Source organism: Dermatophagoides pteronyssinus, unplaced genomic scaffold, assembly GCF_027571235.1.
Source record: "Dermatophagoides pteronyssinus isolate colony J.1.1.1.1 unplaced genomic scaffold, Derpt_VIB-CSIC_2022.12 sq0004, whole genome shotgun sequence".
NCBI classification, from domain to species: Eukaryota; Metazoa; Arthropoda; class Arachnida; order Sarcoptiformes; family Pyroglyphidae; genus Dermatophagoides; species Dermatophagoides pteronyssinus.
The window spans coordinates 3,364,599-3,382,615 of record NW_027461528.1 but is presented as its reverse complement, the minus strand read 5'-3'; the positions used below and the strand labels follow the sequence as shown (position 1 = coordinate 3,382,615).

Here is an 18,017-nt window from a genome sequence, read left to right as displayed (position 1 = left end):
AAAGAAATTCTCTGCAAAGAATATTGGCCATCGACCCCTTTTTTCCATGGTTTTTTTTGGAATCCTTCACTTTAGTTTCTGAAAAACTTGGTTTTTTCATCTTTGGTAATGTTTTTCGGAAAAATCGTTTTCGTTTTTGGCTTATTTACCGAAAGCAAAAACTACGGTGCATAAAATTGATTACCAAGTGAATAAAAACGTCAAATTTTCTCACGAATAATATCGACAACAACAACAACGATAATGACGATAATTCAGACTTATCATCATCATCATTACCGTTTTGTTTTTCACATTGAAAATCATTATAAGGGGAAACAAAAAAGTGGAAAAAACTTGACTGAAATTGATTTTACAAAAAAAATTTAAAAAAATAAAGATTTTTTCATTTTAAAATCGAACGAAATTAAATTGATTAAGTCAGGAAAAAAAAGTTAATTCCGTCAATTTTTTTCTGGTAAAAGCAAATTAGCAATTGATCAAATTGTCAAGTGCATTTACTATTACTTTGATATTTCTTGGTTATTTTTACTGGGTCATAAATTAAATGGAAATTTCGTGACACTTTTGAGTTCAAAACGATTATTCCTGGTTATCCAAAAAGAAAAAAATGCAGAATTATAAAATCAATTCTGTTTGCCAGAAAAAATTCCGACATTGAAAATATAAATTTTTTTCTGTTTTCCCAATTTTCACGAATTCCTGAATTCATTTTCATTTTGGATCTCTATTCGATCGAACAACATTTTTTTTCTTTTTTTTGAGAAAAATTCATTAAAAATTCTTTGCTGAAACAAAAATATGGCTATTGAACCACAATTAAATCGAACAAATTGGCCAAATATAATCGATTCAACTAATTCAATTATCAATCCGAATAATCAAAATGAAAATTTTACCATACGAAAACAACAATTTCGTTTGACAAAATTATCATCAATATATGATTATATTGTTTATCGTATACATCGACGTTATCGTCGTAATCCATTTCGTTGTTTAATTAAATGGATGATTCTATTAAATCTGTTACCATTAAATGAATTTGAACAAATTACAAATAGAAAATTTGTTGATAATAAACGTAAAAAATATGTTATAATTTTTAATGTTATACCCGGTATATTGAATCTATTTCGATTGTTTTCATCAATAAAATCCTATGATGAATTAAATGATAATGATCAACAACTTAATTGGCATACTTGTATATTTGCACCATTATTTATTTATGGTGAAAATCGTTATCAATTTAATCTAGCATTGTTTTCATCATTTTTTTGTGAATTTTTATTAAGTAAGTTATTTGTGTTTGTTTGTTTGAAATTTCATTGAAATTCAACTTTTTGTTTTCATTAGCCTATTTATCATGGAAAGTGGTATTGAATCCAAAAAAACGTTATAATCTTTTCATACAAATCAAACAATGGGATCAAATATTTCAACAAACATTTGGTGATAATAGTTTTAAACCAAATCAATCTGCATTAATAAAAAAATGTAAAAAATTACAATCATCAATACAATATTCATCCATTAATAATCGTAAACAATTACGTAAATTATGTTGTTGGTTAGATTTTTATGTACGTGCAGTACCAATATTTGGCTGTATAATGATGATATTTTTCCTGAATATGATCGGTTTAGATTTTTTAATTGGTTATAATAATTATCAATTATCATTATTATTTTGGTTTTCATTCATATTTTTTAATATAATATTATTATTTAGTACATTTCGTGTTGTAAATTTTAGTTTATCATGGTTATTTATTCTATTAATTTCTGCATTATTATATCATTATCAATATGAACATGTACGAACACGAATGTCATTGATGAAATCATCAACCAAACATGAATATCGTATAAAATTATTATGTCAATTGAATGAAATTAATGGCAAAATTATGCGTTTTGCACATGAAATCTCTACATTTGTTTTAATATTTTATTATGTTTATGTTATTATTAATGATATGGAATTAGTATTGTTATTAGATTTACGTAGTGAAGATTTTATACGTTATGCATTGGCAGTTGTATTTTTTGCTACATTTACATTTGCTGTAATTGGTTTCACTGTGTTTGCACAATTAAATGTCTATTCAAGACGTTTAATACCGCAGATTGAACGATTAATTTATTGTCAAAATGATCATCAACAACAACAACAATCATCTGTTATGAGTATTTATGATCGTATCATTTCAAATCGACAACAAATCTTACAACATCAACAACATTGTCAATATCTACCGATACGTTTGATATTATTTCGTTTGAAATTATTGGAAACACATTTACAACTAACAACCAATATGATTGGTATACGTTGTGGTGATATATTCACTATTACCAGTGCGGATAATTTTCGTAGTTTAATATTTTTCTTTATTAATGTTATACTTATATCCAATCTGTTTCAATCACATTTTTAAAATTTTAAACAAAAAAAAAAAAATTGGGAAAAATAAAAATAAAATTTAAAAATTTAATTTTTAGATTGTTAAGCTTATGAAACGAAAGAAAATTGAAAACTTTAACAAGGTGTGAATATTAACACTGTGTGCAATCATTTTTATCAGATTGATTACCTGCTGTTTTTATGATACATTCATCGATCAGAGAAATTGATTGATTGATCGAAATTAGAAAAGCCAAAAAAAAAAACAAAACAAACAAAGTTTTTTTCATACGGATCAATTGAAAAAAAAGGAAAGGAAATTTCGAATGAAAACCAAACAAACAAAATCAAAAATCAAACATTTTCCTTTTGAAATTCATATATTGTAGTCACGAAATCTCATACACAGTTGAGTTCAATGTCGAGGACATATCATTATTATCATCATGGTGCTATAATCATCATCATTTTGACAGCCAAAAAGAAAAAGAAAATTGTTTGTACAGCCAGCCAGTCAATCAAACAATTTTTTTTTCAAGTTAAATAATAATTATGAAGAAACAATTGTTTTTTCAGAGAAAATTGATGATGATGATAATCGATGCGACAGGTGCGAAAAAGCGCCAAATTTTTTTCCTTTATTTATAAATATAGTCAATCTTAGATAATCACATTACATTGTTTGCTGCTGCTCATTGTTCTTCTTCTCAAAAAATTAATTTTCGCAAATTCAATTCCTTGTTGTCGATGACGAAGATGTTTGTGATATGAAATTTTAAAAAAATGAACAAAATGAATTTAAATCAAATTACATCAAGGTCGACAGGTAATTCAGTCAAAAAAAAGGAAAAAAAATTTGATAATTAAAAAATAAAAATTTTTTTTTCACAGCAAATACCAAAAAAAACATGCAAAAATCATTCAATCAAATTCAATTATTTTCAACAATCGTATTAGCCATAACATATTGTAGAAATTCTTTAACATTTTCAAAATGAAATTGTTGTCCAATAAAATGAATTTTATCATAAATATCAATTAAACAATATGCATCTAATGATGCATATAATAATTGTGAATGACGTAATGGACGACGATTCCAATCCGATTGTCTTTCCAGTTTATCCAATGAATATCCAAACATTACATAGGTTAACATTGAAAGACCTTGAAATTGATTTGAATTATTACCACCACCACCACCATTATTTGATCTTGATGATGATTCTAATACAGTTTTCGAACGTTTAATTTGTGCTGCTATTTTATTATAATGACGAACAGATTGATCGGATAAAAATTGTACTAAATGACGTGATGACCGTGCTAAATCACAATTACCATTTAGATTTAAATTTGTCATCTGCCCGGTACTATAACCAAGAATATCTAAATCCTGTGTAATACCATAACCAATTTTCATATATTCCGGATTTGAAAGATATTTGCTACAAAATTCTTGCAGCCAAAGACGACGAAATTCATCCGATTTTTTCGTAGTAAAATCAACCAAATCAATTATAAAACAAATTTTACGTAATGCAATCTGTATGATTGATATTTTATGTCGACGATAAGAAAATATTGGTAACCATTCAGCATCAATAGCCATTATATTTTCATGCTATTTTTTGAAAAAAATTATAATAACAAAATTTATGATTATAACAAAACACATACCGGTAGATGAACATATAACATATTATATAAACTTTGTTCATCACTAATAAAATGTATTGAAAAATTTTCATTCGGTTTTCCTTTATAATATTGTTGTTGTTGGTGTTGTTGTCGTATCATTGAACAATCATTATGATGATTATTTTGAAAACAAGAACGTTGACTACATGGTTGATTTGTTGTTAAACGAATTGAATCGATTAGAAAATTTCTATCACAAATAAATGATGGACAGCTTCGTTGCGTTAGATCATTATCACGTAAATAATCCCAATATTTTTGTAATTCAATTGGACCCAATTTTTTCAGACATGATTGAAATTTATATTCAATTTCAGGTGAATCATCGATAAGTTTTTTACTTAGCTCATAGAATGCTTCATTACTAATGTTTTTCATCTGTAAAACGAATAAGAAACGTCAAATCAATCAATCAATCAATCAACAAATCAAAATACAAACCCTAAATCTTGATTTAATCAAATATGCAAGTGTTTCCCAATTTGATGTTTCAATATGACGTGGTGTACATTGAAATGCATTTGAATCATCCAGATTATAATGTATACGATTTAGTAAACGTTTAATCATTTTCTGTGTTCGTATTGGATAATCTTCCAATTGATAATGTTGATAATAATTATATAATTTTCTATTATTTAAAAGACATTCATCTAATAATTGTAAAAATTTTTCAAAAATTTTCTTATCATAACGATGAAATTGTTTTTCAATAATACGAAATGAACCATCACACTATAATACAAATGAAAATATAATTAATCGATGAAAAATCAATCAATTAAATAACATTACCTTAATAAAAACAATAATCAAAGCATCAAGTTGAATAGATTTATCATCATCATTATTATTGTGAGAAAAATCTAAATCAGTAAATATCATATCGAATATGAAGCCAATTGTATCGGATTGTTGTGTACGTGCCATTAATTGACAAAGATAATGACCAACATTATTTGATTGTTGTAACATAAGCCATTTTAATTGTGGAAATATTGATAATAAATCATTTATTGATGTCATATAACGATGATAACGAAAATAAACATCAAAAAATTCATATAATAATTGTTGAAAATGTTTACAATATATTTCTGTAAATATTTTTTCATTATCACTATCATCATTAAAATTTGGTAATTTTAATCTAGTTTTTTGATAATCATCAATATTTGCCAAATATAATGGTAAATTTTGTTTCTGATGCATACATGACCATTCAATAATATACAATATTGAATGTATAAATTTATTTAAATTTGTTTTGGAAAATTTTTCCAAATATTCCAATATGGCTATTGATGAATTTTGATTTTCTTCCCAATATTGTTGAAATTCTAAACGATCATCTAAATAGATTTCCGAAGATTTATAATGTGTTGGATCAATAATTGGCAATGTGATGGGTGTTGTTATTGTCATCGAACAATTGTCACCATTATCATTAACATTATCGTTTGATGTTGTTGTTGATTTGTCAATCAATATTTCATTCGATTCCATTATTTGGGTTTTCTTATTAAATTCTCTGTATTTAAGTCGTATTCAAAAATGTCAATTCAGTAATAAAAAGGATCACACTACGTTGAATAATGGCAAAAAAAATGATTTAAAAATTATCCAAAAAAACAAAACAAAACAAAATGCAATTATGATTGACACTCAAATCGGCAAAACAACAAACACAACAGGCGGATTTTTTTTTATTACCCCACAAGAACAGTTGGCATACATTATGGATAAACAATTTCATACGATGCAATCGAATACTGATCGCGTATAAATTCAATTTTATTTTTCATTTTAAATTTTTTTAATCAATTTTTTTTCGCGAAATAATAACATCAACAACCATATGATCGATATGTGGTGCATAACGTTTGATGCGTGTAATTTGATTATAAGTTACATTGAATTGAATATTGGATAATTTTTCGAGAATCGTTGATATTTGTTCACAGATATTTGTTGCCCATTTTTTTCGTTGTTCTTCGATTATCTGTGGTTTATTTTCACCATTTGATTGTTGTTTAATTTGTTCAAAATAACTAAGATTTTCATGTATATGCATGAACAAATCTTTTTCACTCGAAAGATCTAATGCTTGACAACCAATTTCTAATGATTCTAAACTGGTTGGTATTAATCCCATATGAATACGATGACCAATTCCATGTGGACAACTATGATGATTATCACCTTCACAAATAGTCATACGATCTTCAACATGATTCAATTGAATATTTTTTCGTAATGCTTCAATTGCAGCTGGATTCCATTCACAACAATAAACATGCCTAGCATGACAATGTACAGCAAATATTAAAGCAAAATAACCAATACCAGCAAAAAGATCGATTACAATTTCATCGTGACAATCCAATTTGGCCAAACGAAGTTTTTCACTAATGTTACCTGTTTGCGAGAAAAATGAATTAAAAAAATCAATCGAACGATTACAAGTTACCTTTACAGAACATAGTTCTGGTTACATCGAATGAATATTTTATTCCATTATCAATTTGAATTACCCATGGATCGATTGGGTCGATTGAATCATAATCATAGAAAAGATAAACATTTGGTGTACGAAAATTATCATCAAAAATTTTCGATATTAATGCAGCACGTTTAAAACGTAATTTTTTTCGTAATTGTTCAAATTTTTCATTTGAATTTGTTTGAATCAAACGAAATGATTCATCATCATCTTTTGAATTGATATTAAACTTTAAAAGAAATGATTTTTCATCAAATAAAATCAGATCACCATAACGAACAAAACGAATATCGTTCATCATTTTTTTTTCGGTTTTTAAAGATAAACAAAAAATTGCATGATACTGTTATCTATGAACGGTATGATTTTTTCTTTTTTGAAATCAAAAATCGAATGCCGCAAAATTTTGATAATTTTTTTTTCTTCTTTTCGTTGATTATCTAATCAGTTAAAAGATTTTGATCACAAGGAACACATAAATACTGGTTTTGTTTTGTTTTTTTCAATGTCACATTGTAACATATATCAAACATTGGTACATCAAGTTTTTTGAAAAAGAAAACTGAAAAAAATATGGCAAAATCATCATTACGAATAATATTCTATACAACTGAATTGACTGGGCCACAAAATGCTTGTATTGGACTTGGACAAACATTACAGGAACGTGGACATGATGTTTATTTTTTTACAACCGAAGAATCAATGCCGAAATATCAAAAATATGGTTTTAAATATTTGGAATTGAAAAATGTTGATGAAAAAGATGCTGAACCAGAAGAATCAAAAGATACGGTAAAAGAATATATAAAATTAATGATTGAATATGGTTTTCTGGCCGATTATACACCATTGGAAAAATTACGTTCATTAGATCGGATGAATTTTTTCGAAGATACATTTGCAGGTACATCAAGAAAATTTGATCAACAAATCAAATTGTATCTTCAAAAAGAATCATTTGATTTGATTATTATTGATTGTGAAATATTTCCACCAAGTTTATTGACAACAAATCGACCATGGATTTATTTATTTTGTTCACATCCAATTGGTTTGTTTCAATCGGATAAACTTCCACCATTTTTATCCGATTTCGGTACGAAAAGTGATCCAAAAACATGGGAAACATTTCAAAAAGAATTGGAACAAATATTTTATTCAAAAGTTCGCGATGGACAACGAATATTATTCGAAGAATCAGGCCTTGTACAACCAAAATCTAATGATCGATTTATAATGTTTTCACCATATCTAAATCTTTATCAATATCCAAAAGAATTGGATTATGATGATTGTATTGATATTGATCCAAATCGTTATGTTGGTGTTGATGCTTTTTGTCGTTTCGAATCGAATGCGGATGGAAAAACATTCGAAATTCCATTTCGTAATCGAATGAAATCTGGTGATAAATTAGTTTATTTATCACTTGGTTCAATGGGATCTGGTAGTGTTGAATTAATGAAACGTTTAGTACAGGTATTGGCTAAAACTAAACATTGGTATCTGGTATCGAAAGGAAAATTACATGATGAATATGAATTAGCCGATAATATGTGGGGTGATAAATATGTACCACAAACAACAATTTTATCGATGGTTGATGCAGCCATTATACATGGTGGTAATAATGGTTTTACTGAAGCACTTTATTTTGGTAAACCTGTTCTAATAATGCCAATGTTTTATGATCAATACCATAATGGTGTACGTGCGGTGGAAAAACAAGTTGGCCTGACGTTGAATCCATTTCGTTTCGAAGATAATGAATTGATCGATTCGATTGATCGTTTATTATTTGATGATCGATTTCGTTTGCGTACCGAATCGATTGCAAAAAATATTCGTCAACGTTGTAGTAAACAAAAAGCATGTGAAAAAATTGAAAAAATTGTTAAAGAATTTGATGATAATAATTAAAAAGAAATTTGAATAAAATTTTTCTGAAAAATTAAAAAACCAAAAAAAACAAAAATTCATTTCATTTCATCACATCATTTATGAACGGTCATCGAAACACACATCACTCAAATGATGATGATGATGATGATCGAAGACAAACACAGAGCCACTGTTTGTTTGATGTTGATGATTATTTTGGAGAAAAAAAGAGCCATATTATAACACTGATGATTTTTTGTTTTGTTTTGTTTGTATTTGTCTTCAATAAAATTGTGAATTGGATTTTTGCGTAAATTTTTTATTTAAAAAAAAACAACGAAAGAAAACCCCTAAAATATAAATTCTTTATCCAGAAAATTTCTTAATATGAAATAATTCTATTTGAAACATCGAATAAATTTTTCATTGCAAAACTGAATCTGTATCCATTTTTACAATAATAATAACGAAAAATGAATAATCAATAATGGCAATGATTCTATAACCTAATGATCATCATCGTAATGATTGATCCCATTCACATTAATCAATATTGTACAACATATAAAAATATCATGTGAAAACTGAAAGAAAAATACCTTTGAAAAAAAACAACCAAGAAAATTTTTGTGATATTTTCAAACGACAAAACAGAAAAAATTTAATGAAAAATTCAAAAATATTAAAAATGATAAGTTGAAACCGTCAAGCAAAATATCAACAAACAAAAAAATCAAATGAATTAGCAGAATTTCAACGTTTCAAAAGAATCATGCAACGATAATGAAATGGAAATGAAGAACTAAAAACTAAAATCAATCAAAATCACCATTCATATTTAACATCATATCATTTTGATTTGCTTTTTAATTTGATTTTCTTTCTTTTTGGTTTTTTCTGAATTCACCACCAACCAACCAAACATCCTTCTTCTTGCTATGATTTCTTGATATTTTTCCTTTTTATTTTTTTTCATTCATTCAATTTCGGCCATCGATTTTTTCCTTTTGTTGCAGAATAATTCAAGTGCCAATCTATTTTCATCATTTATTGATTTTTTTTCTTCTTCTTTTCCCCATCATTGGAATCTAAATAATATTTATGGAATCAAGCCTGAATTTTTATCAATCTGATCATCAACAACCGCAACAACAACAACGACGACAAGAATCAATTGATAAAAATTCAACAACAAACCGAAATCATAATAATAATCAACTGAAAAATTTATCCAAATTTAATTATGATGTTGGATCAAATAACAACAAACAATTTCGAATAAATAAATTATCAAAAATAACATCTATTGACAGTAAAGGTGGAAATAGTAATAATAATGGATCGAATTCCGATAGAATTTCCAGAAATGATTATTATAATAATCTAACAACATCTTTACCATTTAAACATCATCATCATCAACGAAAATCATTTTCAACATCACCATCATCATCGATTTTTTCGAAAAAAACAAACACAGCAGCAGCAGCAGCAGCAAAATTTCCATTTCAATCGAAAAAATCAACAACATTTCATTATCAAAATGTAAAAGATTCGATTAAAAACTTCAATCAATCACCTTCATCATCACCATCTCATTATCATCATTATTCGCGACAGAATCCAAATTCACGTTTTTCATCACCAACAGCAACAACAACAACAACAAATTCTTTATCATCATCATCATCGTCATCAACGCAGAATCTTTTACAAATATCATCAACATTAAAAAATATCAACAACAGCAGCAGCAATAATAAAAGACAACAACAACAAGATCAAAAATACAATGATAATGATGATGATGATGAAAATCTATTGGATTGGTTAGAAGCCGAATTAGATCAACGTGGAATTGATTCATTTATTTATAGCCGATATTTATTATCATTATTACAACAATATCCACCACAACAACAACAATCGACAAATGATGATGATAATTTAGAAGATAATTTAAATGAACCTGATAGTGGTTATGAAGGATCGATAACAACAAATAATAATTTTCGTTTTAAACAATTTCTATCAGCAGCATCAACAACAACAACAACAACTGGACGACCTGAAAAATTACGTTATTGTGAATCACATCAACGATTATATCGTGGTAGTCCTAGTTTATCATCAACAACAACAACATCATCGACATCATCATCTTCATCATCGTCATCATCATCATCCACACAATTGAATCCATTTAGTTTGTTTAATAATCGATCATCATTGAAAATTCAACGGCCAAAAAATAATCAACAAAAAGCACCAACAACAACAAAATGGATGCATAAACGTTATCGACAGTTAACAACGGATAATAAATCACAATACAATAGTGGCCGTGGTCGTTCAATGTCAAATGATCGTTTTAATGAACAAAATGACTATAATGATGATAATAATAATAATGATGATGATGATGATTTTGATGATGATCTTATGTTGATCGATTGTCCAGATTGTTATCGAAAATATTCAAGAAAAAAAGATTATCGAAAATTTATGTTATCAAAATGTTTAAAATCAGCAATCGATAAAGATATGATGATTAAGCCGACAGATTTTGATGAATTTATTGATGAGATTTGTCAAAAATTTGATCAACAACAACAAAATCAGACAAATGATGATGATGATGATGATCGTCATAGGAAATTGTTACAATTTTCATCAACGAATCGTAATCGTCAATCGAATGATAATAATAATAATGGTGGCAAACAACAACAAGAGGAAAAAGTGAAAACAACTACCGAATTGATATTGGATCAAGCAAAAAGATATTATGATGCATTTCCAGCATTAGGTAATGAATCGATGATTATGACCAAATCATCATCATCATCATCATCAACGACATCGACATTGAAATCATCATCTGGATCACGTAGTAATAGTCATAGTGGTAGTAGTAGTAGGAATAAAATATCCATTTCAGAAAATTTTCGTTCATCACAACAATCTTCATTTGATGATTCAGTATTTATTGATAATAATAATGGACAAACATTAGTGGATAATAATGATAATGATGATACCTGGAATGGAAAGAAAATTATTCGAAATATTGTTGAAAAATATCAACCAAAATTGAATGTAATATCAACGAATGTTGAAGATTTTCATCATCAACAGCAGCAAGAATTACAGAATCAATCTACCACCACAGCATCATCATCAAATTCTATACAACAACAACCACAGAATTTGGGAAAACCTTTAGTAGTAAAATTAAAAAGTAAATTATTAGGTAATAATAATAAATCACGTACCGGTTTAATTGTAACAACATCATCAACATCAAATATTGATAATATTGATAATGATAATATCAACAATAATAATAATGCCAATATCAATAATAATAATAATAATAATAATGGTGATCGAATGACAACATTGAAAAAATTATCGACTACAATCAATAATAATAATAATTCGATTATAGTAATGAATAATAATTACAATAACAACAATAATAATGATGAAACAATAAATGGTAAACGAATGGAAATGGTTAAAAATTCTGAACATTATGATCAACAGCAACAAAATCAATCGATTTTGGCCGAAAATCAAATATTATCGGCTACGATAAAATCGATAACTAACCATAATAATAATAATACTCATTCGAATCATAATTCATCATCATCATCAACCGGATTATCGGCAAAAGAAATTGAAAAAATTAATCAATTAATGCCATCATATTTAATGAATCAACATTCGAAAACTAATTTGACTCAAACAACTATTTCGACAATGACTACTACAACAACAACAACATTGCCATCAACTTCCACAATTTCTGTGATCAAATTGAAAAATGATAAAAATAATAAACATTATTCTTCTAATCAAACAATGAATCGTTCAATAAATGTACAAAATGTTGTTATTGGTGAACAACAACGTAAATTATCAACATTATCATCGATAAATCATCGTTCATATTCTAATGCGAAACGAGATTTTCAATCATCGAATAATGGTCGAAAATTTCAACCATATCAAAAATTATCAATAATTTCATCAGCAGATAAACATCAAGATAAAATTGCTGATAATCAGATTGTTGATGATCAACATGATGATGAAGAAAAAAATGGCCAATCTTTGACCAAAAATGATGGCAAAAGTGTTGATTCATTATTGCCAGATTTTTTAAAATCAACAAGTGTTCAACAACAGCAACAACAATCACCAATCAAACAGAAACTATCGATGGCAATAAATGATGAAAAAATTTTAGAAAATTCAATATTAGCCAAGGATGATATTGAAAATGATAATGAAAAAAATGTCAATGAAAATATTAATATTAATAGTGATGATGATGATGATGGTCATACAAAAATGACGGTAAAATGTTCAAGTTTAAAACAATTATCCCCATTATTTTTACTGATGGATTGCCAAAATGTCATTGACAATGATAATCAAAATGATTTACTATTTAATAATGTTGATGATAATAATGGCCAACAAAATCAACAACAACAACAACAAACATTGCTGATTAATGACTGTAACATTGATAATAATTCAATGAAGCCATTATTATCTTCATTTATGATGAACGATAACAACCATATGGTTAATGAAAATGATGGTAACAGCCTTGATGATAATATAGCAACAACAACTACTACATCCAAAACAACATTATGGAAATCAGAATTGATGATATATGATGATGATGATCATATTGATAAAAAACATCGCAATAAAGATGATGATAGTGATTGTCATATGGAAATCATTACAAAAAAATCATCACAATCATCGATATTTGCGAATGAAGATGAAGAATTAGAAGAATACATTATGTCAACAATATCACCATCATCTTCATCAACAACAACAAAAACAACAACATCATCATCATTATTATATGAAACGATTGATGAATGGCTTGATTATCATGAAAAAGAATTTTGGCCAAAAAGTATGACGAAAATATTTCAACAATTTTCCAATGATAATAGTGCCAGTGATGATAATGATGAAACAAATTGGTGGCAACCAATTAAATCAATGTTGAATGATAATATTGATTGTGATAATAATAAAAATCATAAAGAAGAAGAATCGTCAACAACAACAACAACAATGATGCCTGAATTTTGGGATCATAAACGACGAATGGAATGGTTAACAAATTTATGGAATCAAAATAGTACACTTGGCTATATGAATGATATGTTTATGATGAATTCAACGAATAATAATCGTCAAAAGAATTTAAATGAAGAATTATCATTGATTATTGATTTGGTTCAACAACAACGACAATGTCAAAATCAAATGACAGATAATGAAAAGACAACCAATTCGAATGAATTCAATTTGACAACTATCGATAGTGATGGTGATGTTGGCGGCGCTACTATCGATTCGAAATTATTAAATTTTTATTCATTCGATGACGAAATGATGCAACATTTTCGAAAAAATTTTGCTGAAAAAATGAATAATTATCATTTAAATGTCAGTAATAATGATGATAATGATAATAATTCAAAATGTCCAAATCAGATGTAAGTTTTTAAATGATAGAATTTTTGGGTTTTTTAATTATCGTAATGTTTTTTTTGGTGGTTTTGACAGTGACAAATTGGATAGCAAATCTGAACAAAATTCAATTATTGATGATAATCTTCTATTGCCAACAACTATATCATCATCATCACCATCGAATGATGTGATTAATTTGACAGAAATGATTAACAATGTTCTTGATTCGATAAATCGTGAACGACAAAATGAAATAGAAGTTGATAGCAATGAATGCTTTCAAACTTCATTATCGATACCTATACAATCTACTGGATCATCAACATCATCGTTATCATCATCATTTTCGAATTCGGATGATTTACCATCTGATTTTGATGTGGAAAAAATACCAACATCATTTTTACCTAAAGTTCAAAATAATACAACTATTGAATCTGCAAATGTTGTTGAAGAAATAGCGCCAAAACCATCGGGACCATTTTCAAAACGTTATAAATTGAAATCAAACGCTAATTCGGCTGATGATGATTCGAAAAATGATGATAATAATTATATTAATGGTCATGTGGTAACTTCCAATACAAATGTTGATCATTCAACATTTTATTCATTACGAACGTCATCATATCGCCATCAACAACAGAATTGGTATCCGACCGGATCCGAACTGCAAAATGATTGTAGTGATTATCAAGGACCGCATGATGATAATATCTATTATTATGGTGATGATATGGACGGTGGAATAATGATTGATCAAAATGAAGCAACGCATTTTGTTGAATCATATGGAAATGATTTATACAATTATGATGGCTATCTAATCAATATGCCTAAAGATGATAATAATGATTTGTCGATGATGAATACAAATCAATTGATGTCGAACAATTCATTTGGTGGGCAAAATAGTTTTCTGACATCATCGAATGATATTGATAATTTACAACCGGTGGATATAAAATTTAAATTGGAAAATAGATATCTTGTTCCGGATAGTGGTAAGTAGAGAGTATCATACACGTTGATGATATTGTTTTTTAATGGCTTTCTAATAAATCTCTTTTCAAATAATATTTATTAGATGCCAAACCAGTACTAAAACCATGTGCATTTTATCTTGAAAATGCTTGCGCTCGTCTTGATTGTAAATTTTCACATGATCTATCATCAATACCATGCAAATATTATCTTGAAGGTGCTTGTTATAAAGAAGAATTTTGTCCATTTCTACATGAAAAACCAAAAAGGTAGTTTTTTATTATTCGGACTAAATCTTTTATTTATCTGTTTCATTTTTTGCGAATCGATTTCAACAGTGACTTTGATCAAATTGATTCAGAAACATTGAACTCATCAACAACATCATATATGAATTTTAAATCATCACAATTTAAAATTGAATCTGATTCAGATTTTCCATCATTGTTTGATGAACCAAAAAATACCTCATCCGAAACGAATGATAATTTGTTTGAAAATCAACGAGTAAATTTTCTTTATAAAACAACAACCAATCTAATGAAACCAGCTGTTGTTGATGCAAGAAAATCACCATTACAATCAAATGATATGAAATCAAATTACGAAGATAGTATACCATCATCATCATCATCATACATAGCAAATTCATCATATTCATCACAGAATTTTGCCAAATGTTTTAATGCAACAAAAACGGCTAAAACATCATCATCATCATCATTGGTTTTACCATCACCCCAACAACAATTGAAGATAAAAGTTGTAGAACAACCAAAACAAGAAGAAGAAGAAGAATGGCCAAGTTTATCAGGATCTTTGGAAAAATCATCCGCAATCCATAAAAATAATTCTTCGAATCAGACGAAAAAAATTCTCAACAATAATAATAGTAGTTTGTCAACAACAAAATCATCAACATTATCATTGACTTCAACAACAACAACAACATCATTAACGACAACAAATAAAGTAATATCATTGAAGAATACTAATAATCGTAATAATGGTTCGAATTTTCGTGATAAAGTTTTAATGAAATCTATGTCGAAAAAGAATAAAAAAAATCAACTAATTAATAACAATAATAATAATAATAATGATCATCAATCATTGACAGCAACAACGAAAAATACATCATCGTTAAAAAGTATAATGAAAAGTTTTTGAATGTTTTCTTTTTCTTCTATCGACATAACAAAATTGAAATATCTAGTCACAACTAAAAAGAGAAAAAAAAGGAAGAAAGAAAAAGAATGATCGGTTTGTTTTCGGCTCATAAATCGAAACTGTCAATCATCATTTATAATCATTCAGAAAAAAATACCTTGTCTTTTCCACCAACTTTTTGCTGCTCGATTCTCTTTCCTTCTAAAACTATACTTGGAAAAAAAGATGCTGCTGGTATTTACATCACTCCTTTACACACACTTGAACACTTTAATAATTCATTTTTTTCATTCACACAAAATAATACACATTCATCAATCAATCAATAATTTTCTGGAAAAATATTCCTTTAAACAAAGTGTTTGTCTTATTTGATTGAAATCGAAAGTTTATTAATTAGGATAAACACATGATGTACGAATTTTTTCCATTTTAAAATATGTTGATGAATAATAACAACAATAATGATAATAATAATAAATGGATGATGGTGATAAGAAATAAAAATTTCTTTTCAATATGTTTACAAAACAAGACACGTTCTTATTCTTTTTTCAATGTTTTATGTATGGTTGACATTGTTGGTTGAAAACGTTTTGGTATTAAACCTTGTAATGATTCTGGATGATCCGTTTCACGATTACGTTTTTTATTTGTTTCGATTGAATAATCTTTTGGTCCTTTTACAACATATCGTTGTGGTACTTCTAATGGTGGTGAATAACCTTCTTGATATGTATGATCAACAAATAATATCTGATACATTCCATTAGCTGTAATCGGTGCATGTAATACTTTACCACGATAAAAACAAGTTGTTTGTGGATATAATGCTAGAACAAGTGTATCACGTTTATATAATGCTTCGGGATTAGTTTCCGGATTAGCACGATATAATGGAAGCGGAATCAATGAACGTCGTGAAAGATAATGACGTTCATTTTGTTCTTCATCAATATCATCGATTTCGAATTTATTACCATTAACGTGTACAACTTCGGCCAATATCCAATCACCATCATGATTAGGATTATTTAGATGACTAATCGATGTTGATGGTTTAATTATATCGCTTGCTGTTGGTATTAATGCTGCAACTAGATCACCAATTTTCGGAATATATTCCAAATCGGCAGGTATAGCACCACAAAGTGGTGGTGGTTTTTCATTCACTGAACGTCCAATCCATAATGGTAATGTATGAGCACAATCATTCAATATTTTGATCATTTGTCCACGACGTATAAATGATTTTTTATTTTTGAATGCATATTGCATTTTTTTCTGTCTTGAACGTGAATAATTTCGAATCTCTTGTATTAGATCTAATGATAATCGTACAGCATCGGCCTCTTTATCACAATCCATAACAGCTTTATCGAATAATGATTTCAAACGATCAGCATCCGATTTATTTATCTCGGTTTTCATACAACTTTTCTGTGAATTACGAAGTTCATTTACACTGTCCAATGCTTGTTGTCGAAACAATGTAATTTGTTTGGTCAAACGATTCAAAACCTGTAGACGTTCTTGTAGAAATTCACCTTCAGCACCTTTGAATATATCCTGTGATGTTTGTGATTGATGAATTTGATTGTTGAGCATTGTTTGATTCGTATTGTTATTATTTATAACATCAGGATCGGATGTCGAACATCCACTGATTGATTCTTTAAATCCATCATTTTTATTATCGGCCATTATTATTAAATCAAATTGTGAAATTGAAAAAAAAATTCTTGAGCGCACCTAAAAACATCACAACAAAAAACCAAATGTGGCTATTGTGAATACCGGTGACCACTGTATGTCGAAATGGTTTTTCAATCATTTTTTTTA

At 27.7% G+C, this 18,017-nt stretch overlaps 6 protein-coding genes and 1 long non-coding RNA gene across 8 annotated transcripts; 4 read left to right on the top strand and 3 right to left on the bottom strand.

Annotated features, from left to right (window-relative positions):
- Positions 1-1,155: 1,155 nt before the first annotated feature.
- On the top strand, positions 1,156-2,444 carry LOC113797542 (uncharacterized; the record flags this gene model as incomplete). The annotated part of the gene is made up of 2 exons (XM_027347946.2): positions 1,156-1,297; positions 1,360-2,444. Coding segments are annotated over 2 exons (1,227 nt in total), but the record flags the coding sequence as incomplete, so codon positions are not given.
- Positions 2,445-2,841: 397 nt separating this feature from the next.
- LOC142644890 (uncharacterized) lies at positions 2,842-4,040 on the top strand. Its single transcript, XR_012846067.1, has 2 exons — positions 2,842-3,236; positions 3,302-4,040. It is a non-coding gene; the product is annotated as an uncharacterized LOC142644890 (long non-coding RNA).
- Nbr (exonuclease mut-7 homolog) lies at positions 3,266-5,798 on the bottom strand. Its single transcript, XM_027347954.2, has 4 exons — positions 4,907-5,798; positions 4,553-4,846; positions 4,091-4,489; positions 3,266-4,034 (listed from the first exon to the last, which is right to left on the bottom strand). The coding sequence occupies exons 1-4, from the start codon at positions 5,615-5,617 to the stop codon at positions 3,342-3,344; spliced, it is 2,097 nt and encodes a 698-aa protein (XP_027203755.2). The 5' UTR covers positions 5,618-5,798; the 3' UTR covers positions 3,266-3,341.
- Positions 5,799-5,897: 99 nt separating this feature from the next.
- LOC113797541 (tRNA wybutosine-synthesizing protein 2 homolog) lies at positions 5,898-7,048 on the bottom strand. Its single transcript, XM_075819630.1, has 2 exons — positions 6,582-7,048; positions 5,898-6,529 (listed from the first exon to the last, which is right to left on the bottom strand). Exons 1-2 carry the CDS (start codon positions 6,913-6,915, stop codon positions 5,928-5,930), a joined length of 936 nt encoding a protein of 311 aa, XP_075675745.1. The 5' UTR covers positions 6,916-7,048; the 3' UTR covers positions 5,898-5,927.
- A 49-nt stretch (positions 7,049-7,097) lies between these two features.
- On the top strand, positions 7,098-8,568 carry LOC113797551 (NDP-glycosyltransferase YjiC-like). Its single transcript, XM_027347955.2, has one exon. It carries the CDS (start codon positions 7,188-7,190, stop codon positions 8,535-8,537), a length of 1,350 nt encoding a protein of 449 aa, XP_027203756.2. The 5' UTR covers positions 7,098-7,187; the 3' UTR covers positions 8,538-8,568.
- Positions 8,569-9,300: 732 nt separating this feature from the next.
- Positions 9,301-17,954, top strand: LOC113797549 (uncharacterized). Of its 2 annotated transcripts, XM_075819621.1 has the most exons (4): positions 9,301-14,044; positions 14,115-15,025; positions 15,109-15,274; positions 15,344-17,954. In XM_075819621.1, exons 1-4 carry the CDS (start codon positions 9,600-9,602, stop codon positions 16,173-16,175), a joined length of 6,354 nt encoding a protein of 2,117 aa, XP_075675736.1. In that variant the 5' UTR covers positions 9,301-9,599; the 3' UTR covers positions 16,176-17,954. The 2 variants fall into 2 exon arrangements, with proteins under 2 accessions (XP_075675736.1, XP_027203754.2); XM_027347953.2 differs by lacking the exon at positions 15,344-17,954 and having other exon boundaries at positions 15,109-15,278.
- Sgf29 (SAGA-associated factor 29) lies at positions 16,586-17,879 on the bottom strand. The gene has a single exon (XM_027347940.2). It carries the CDS (start codon positions 17,877-17,879, stop codon positions 16,719-16,721), a length of 1,161 nt encoding a protein of 386 aa, XP_027203741.2. The 3' UTR covers positions 16,586-16,718.
- Positions 17,955-18,017: the final 63 nt, after the last annotated feature.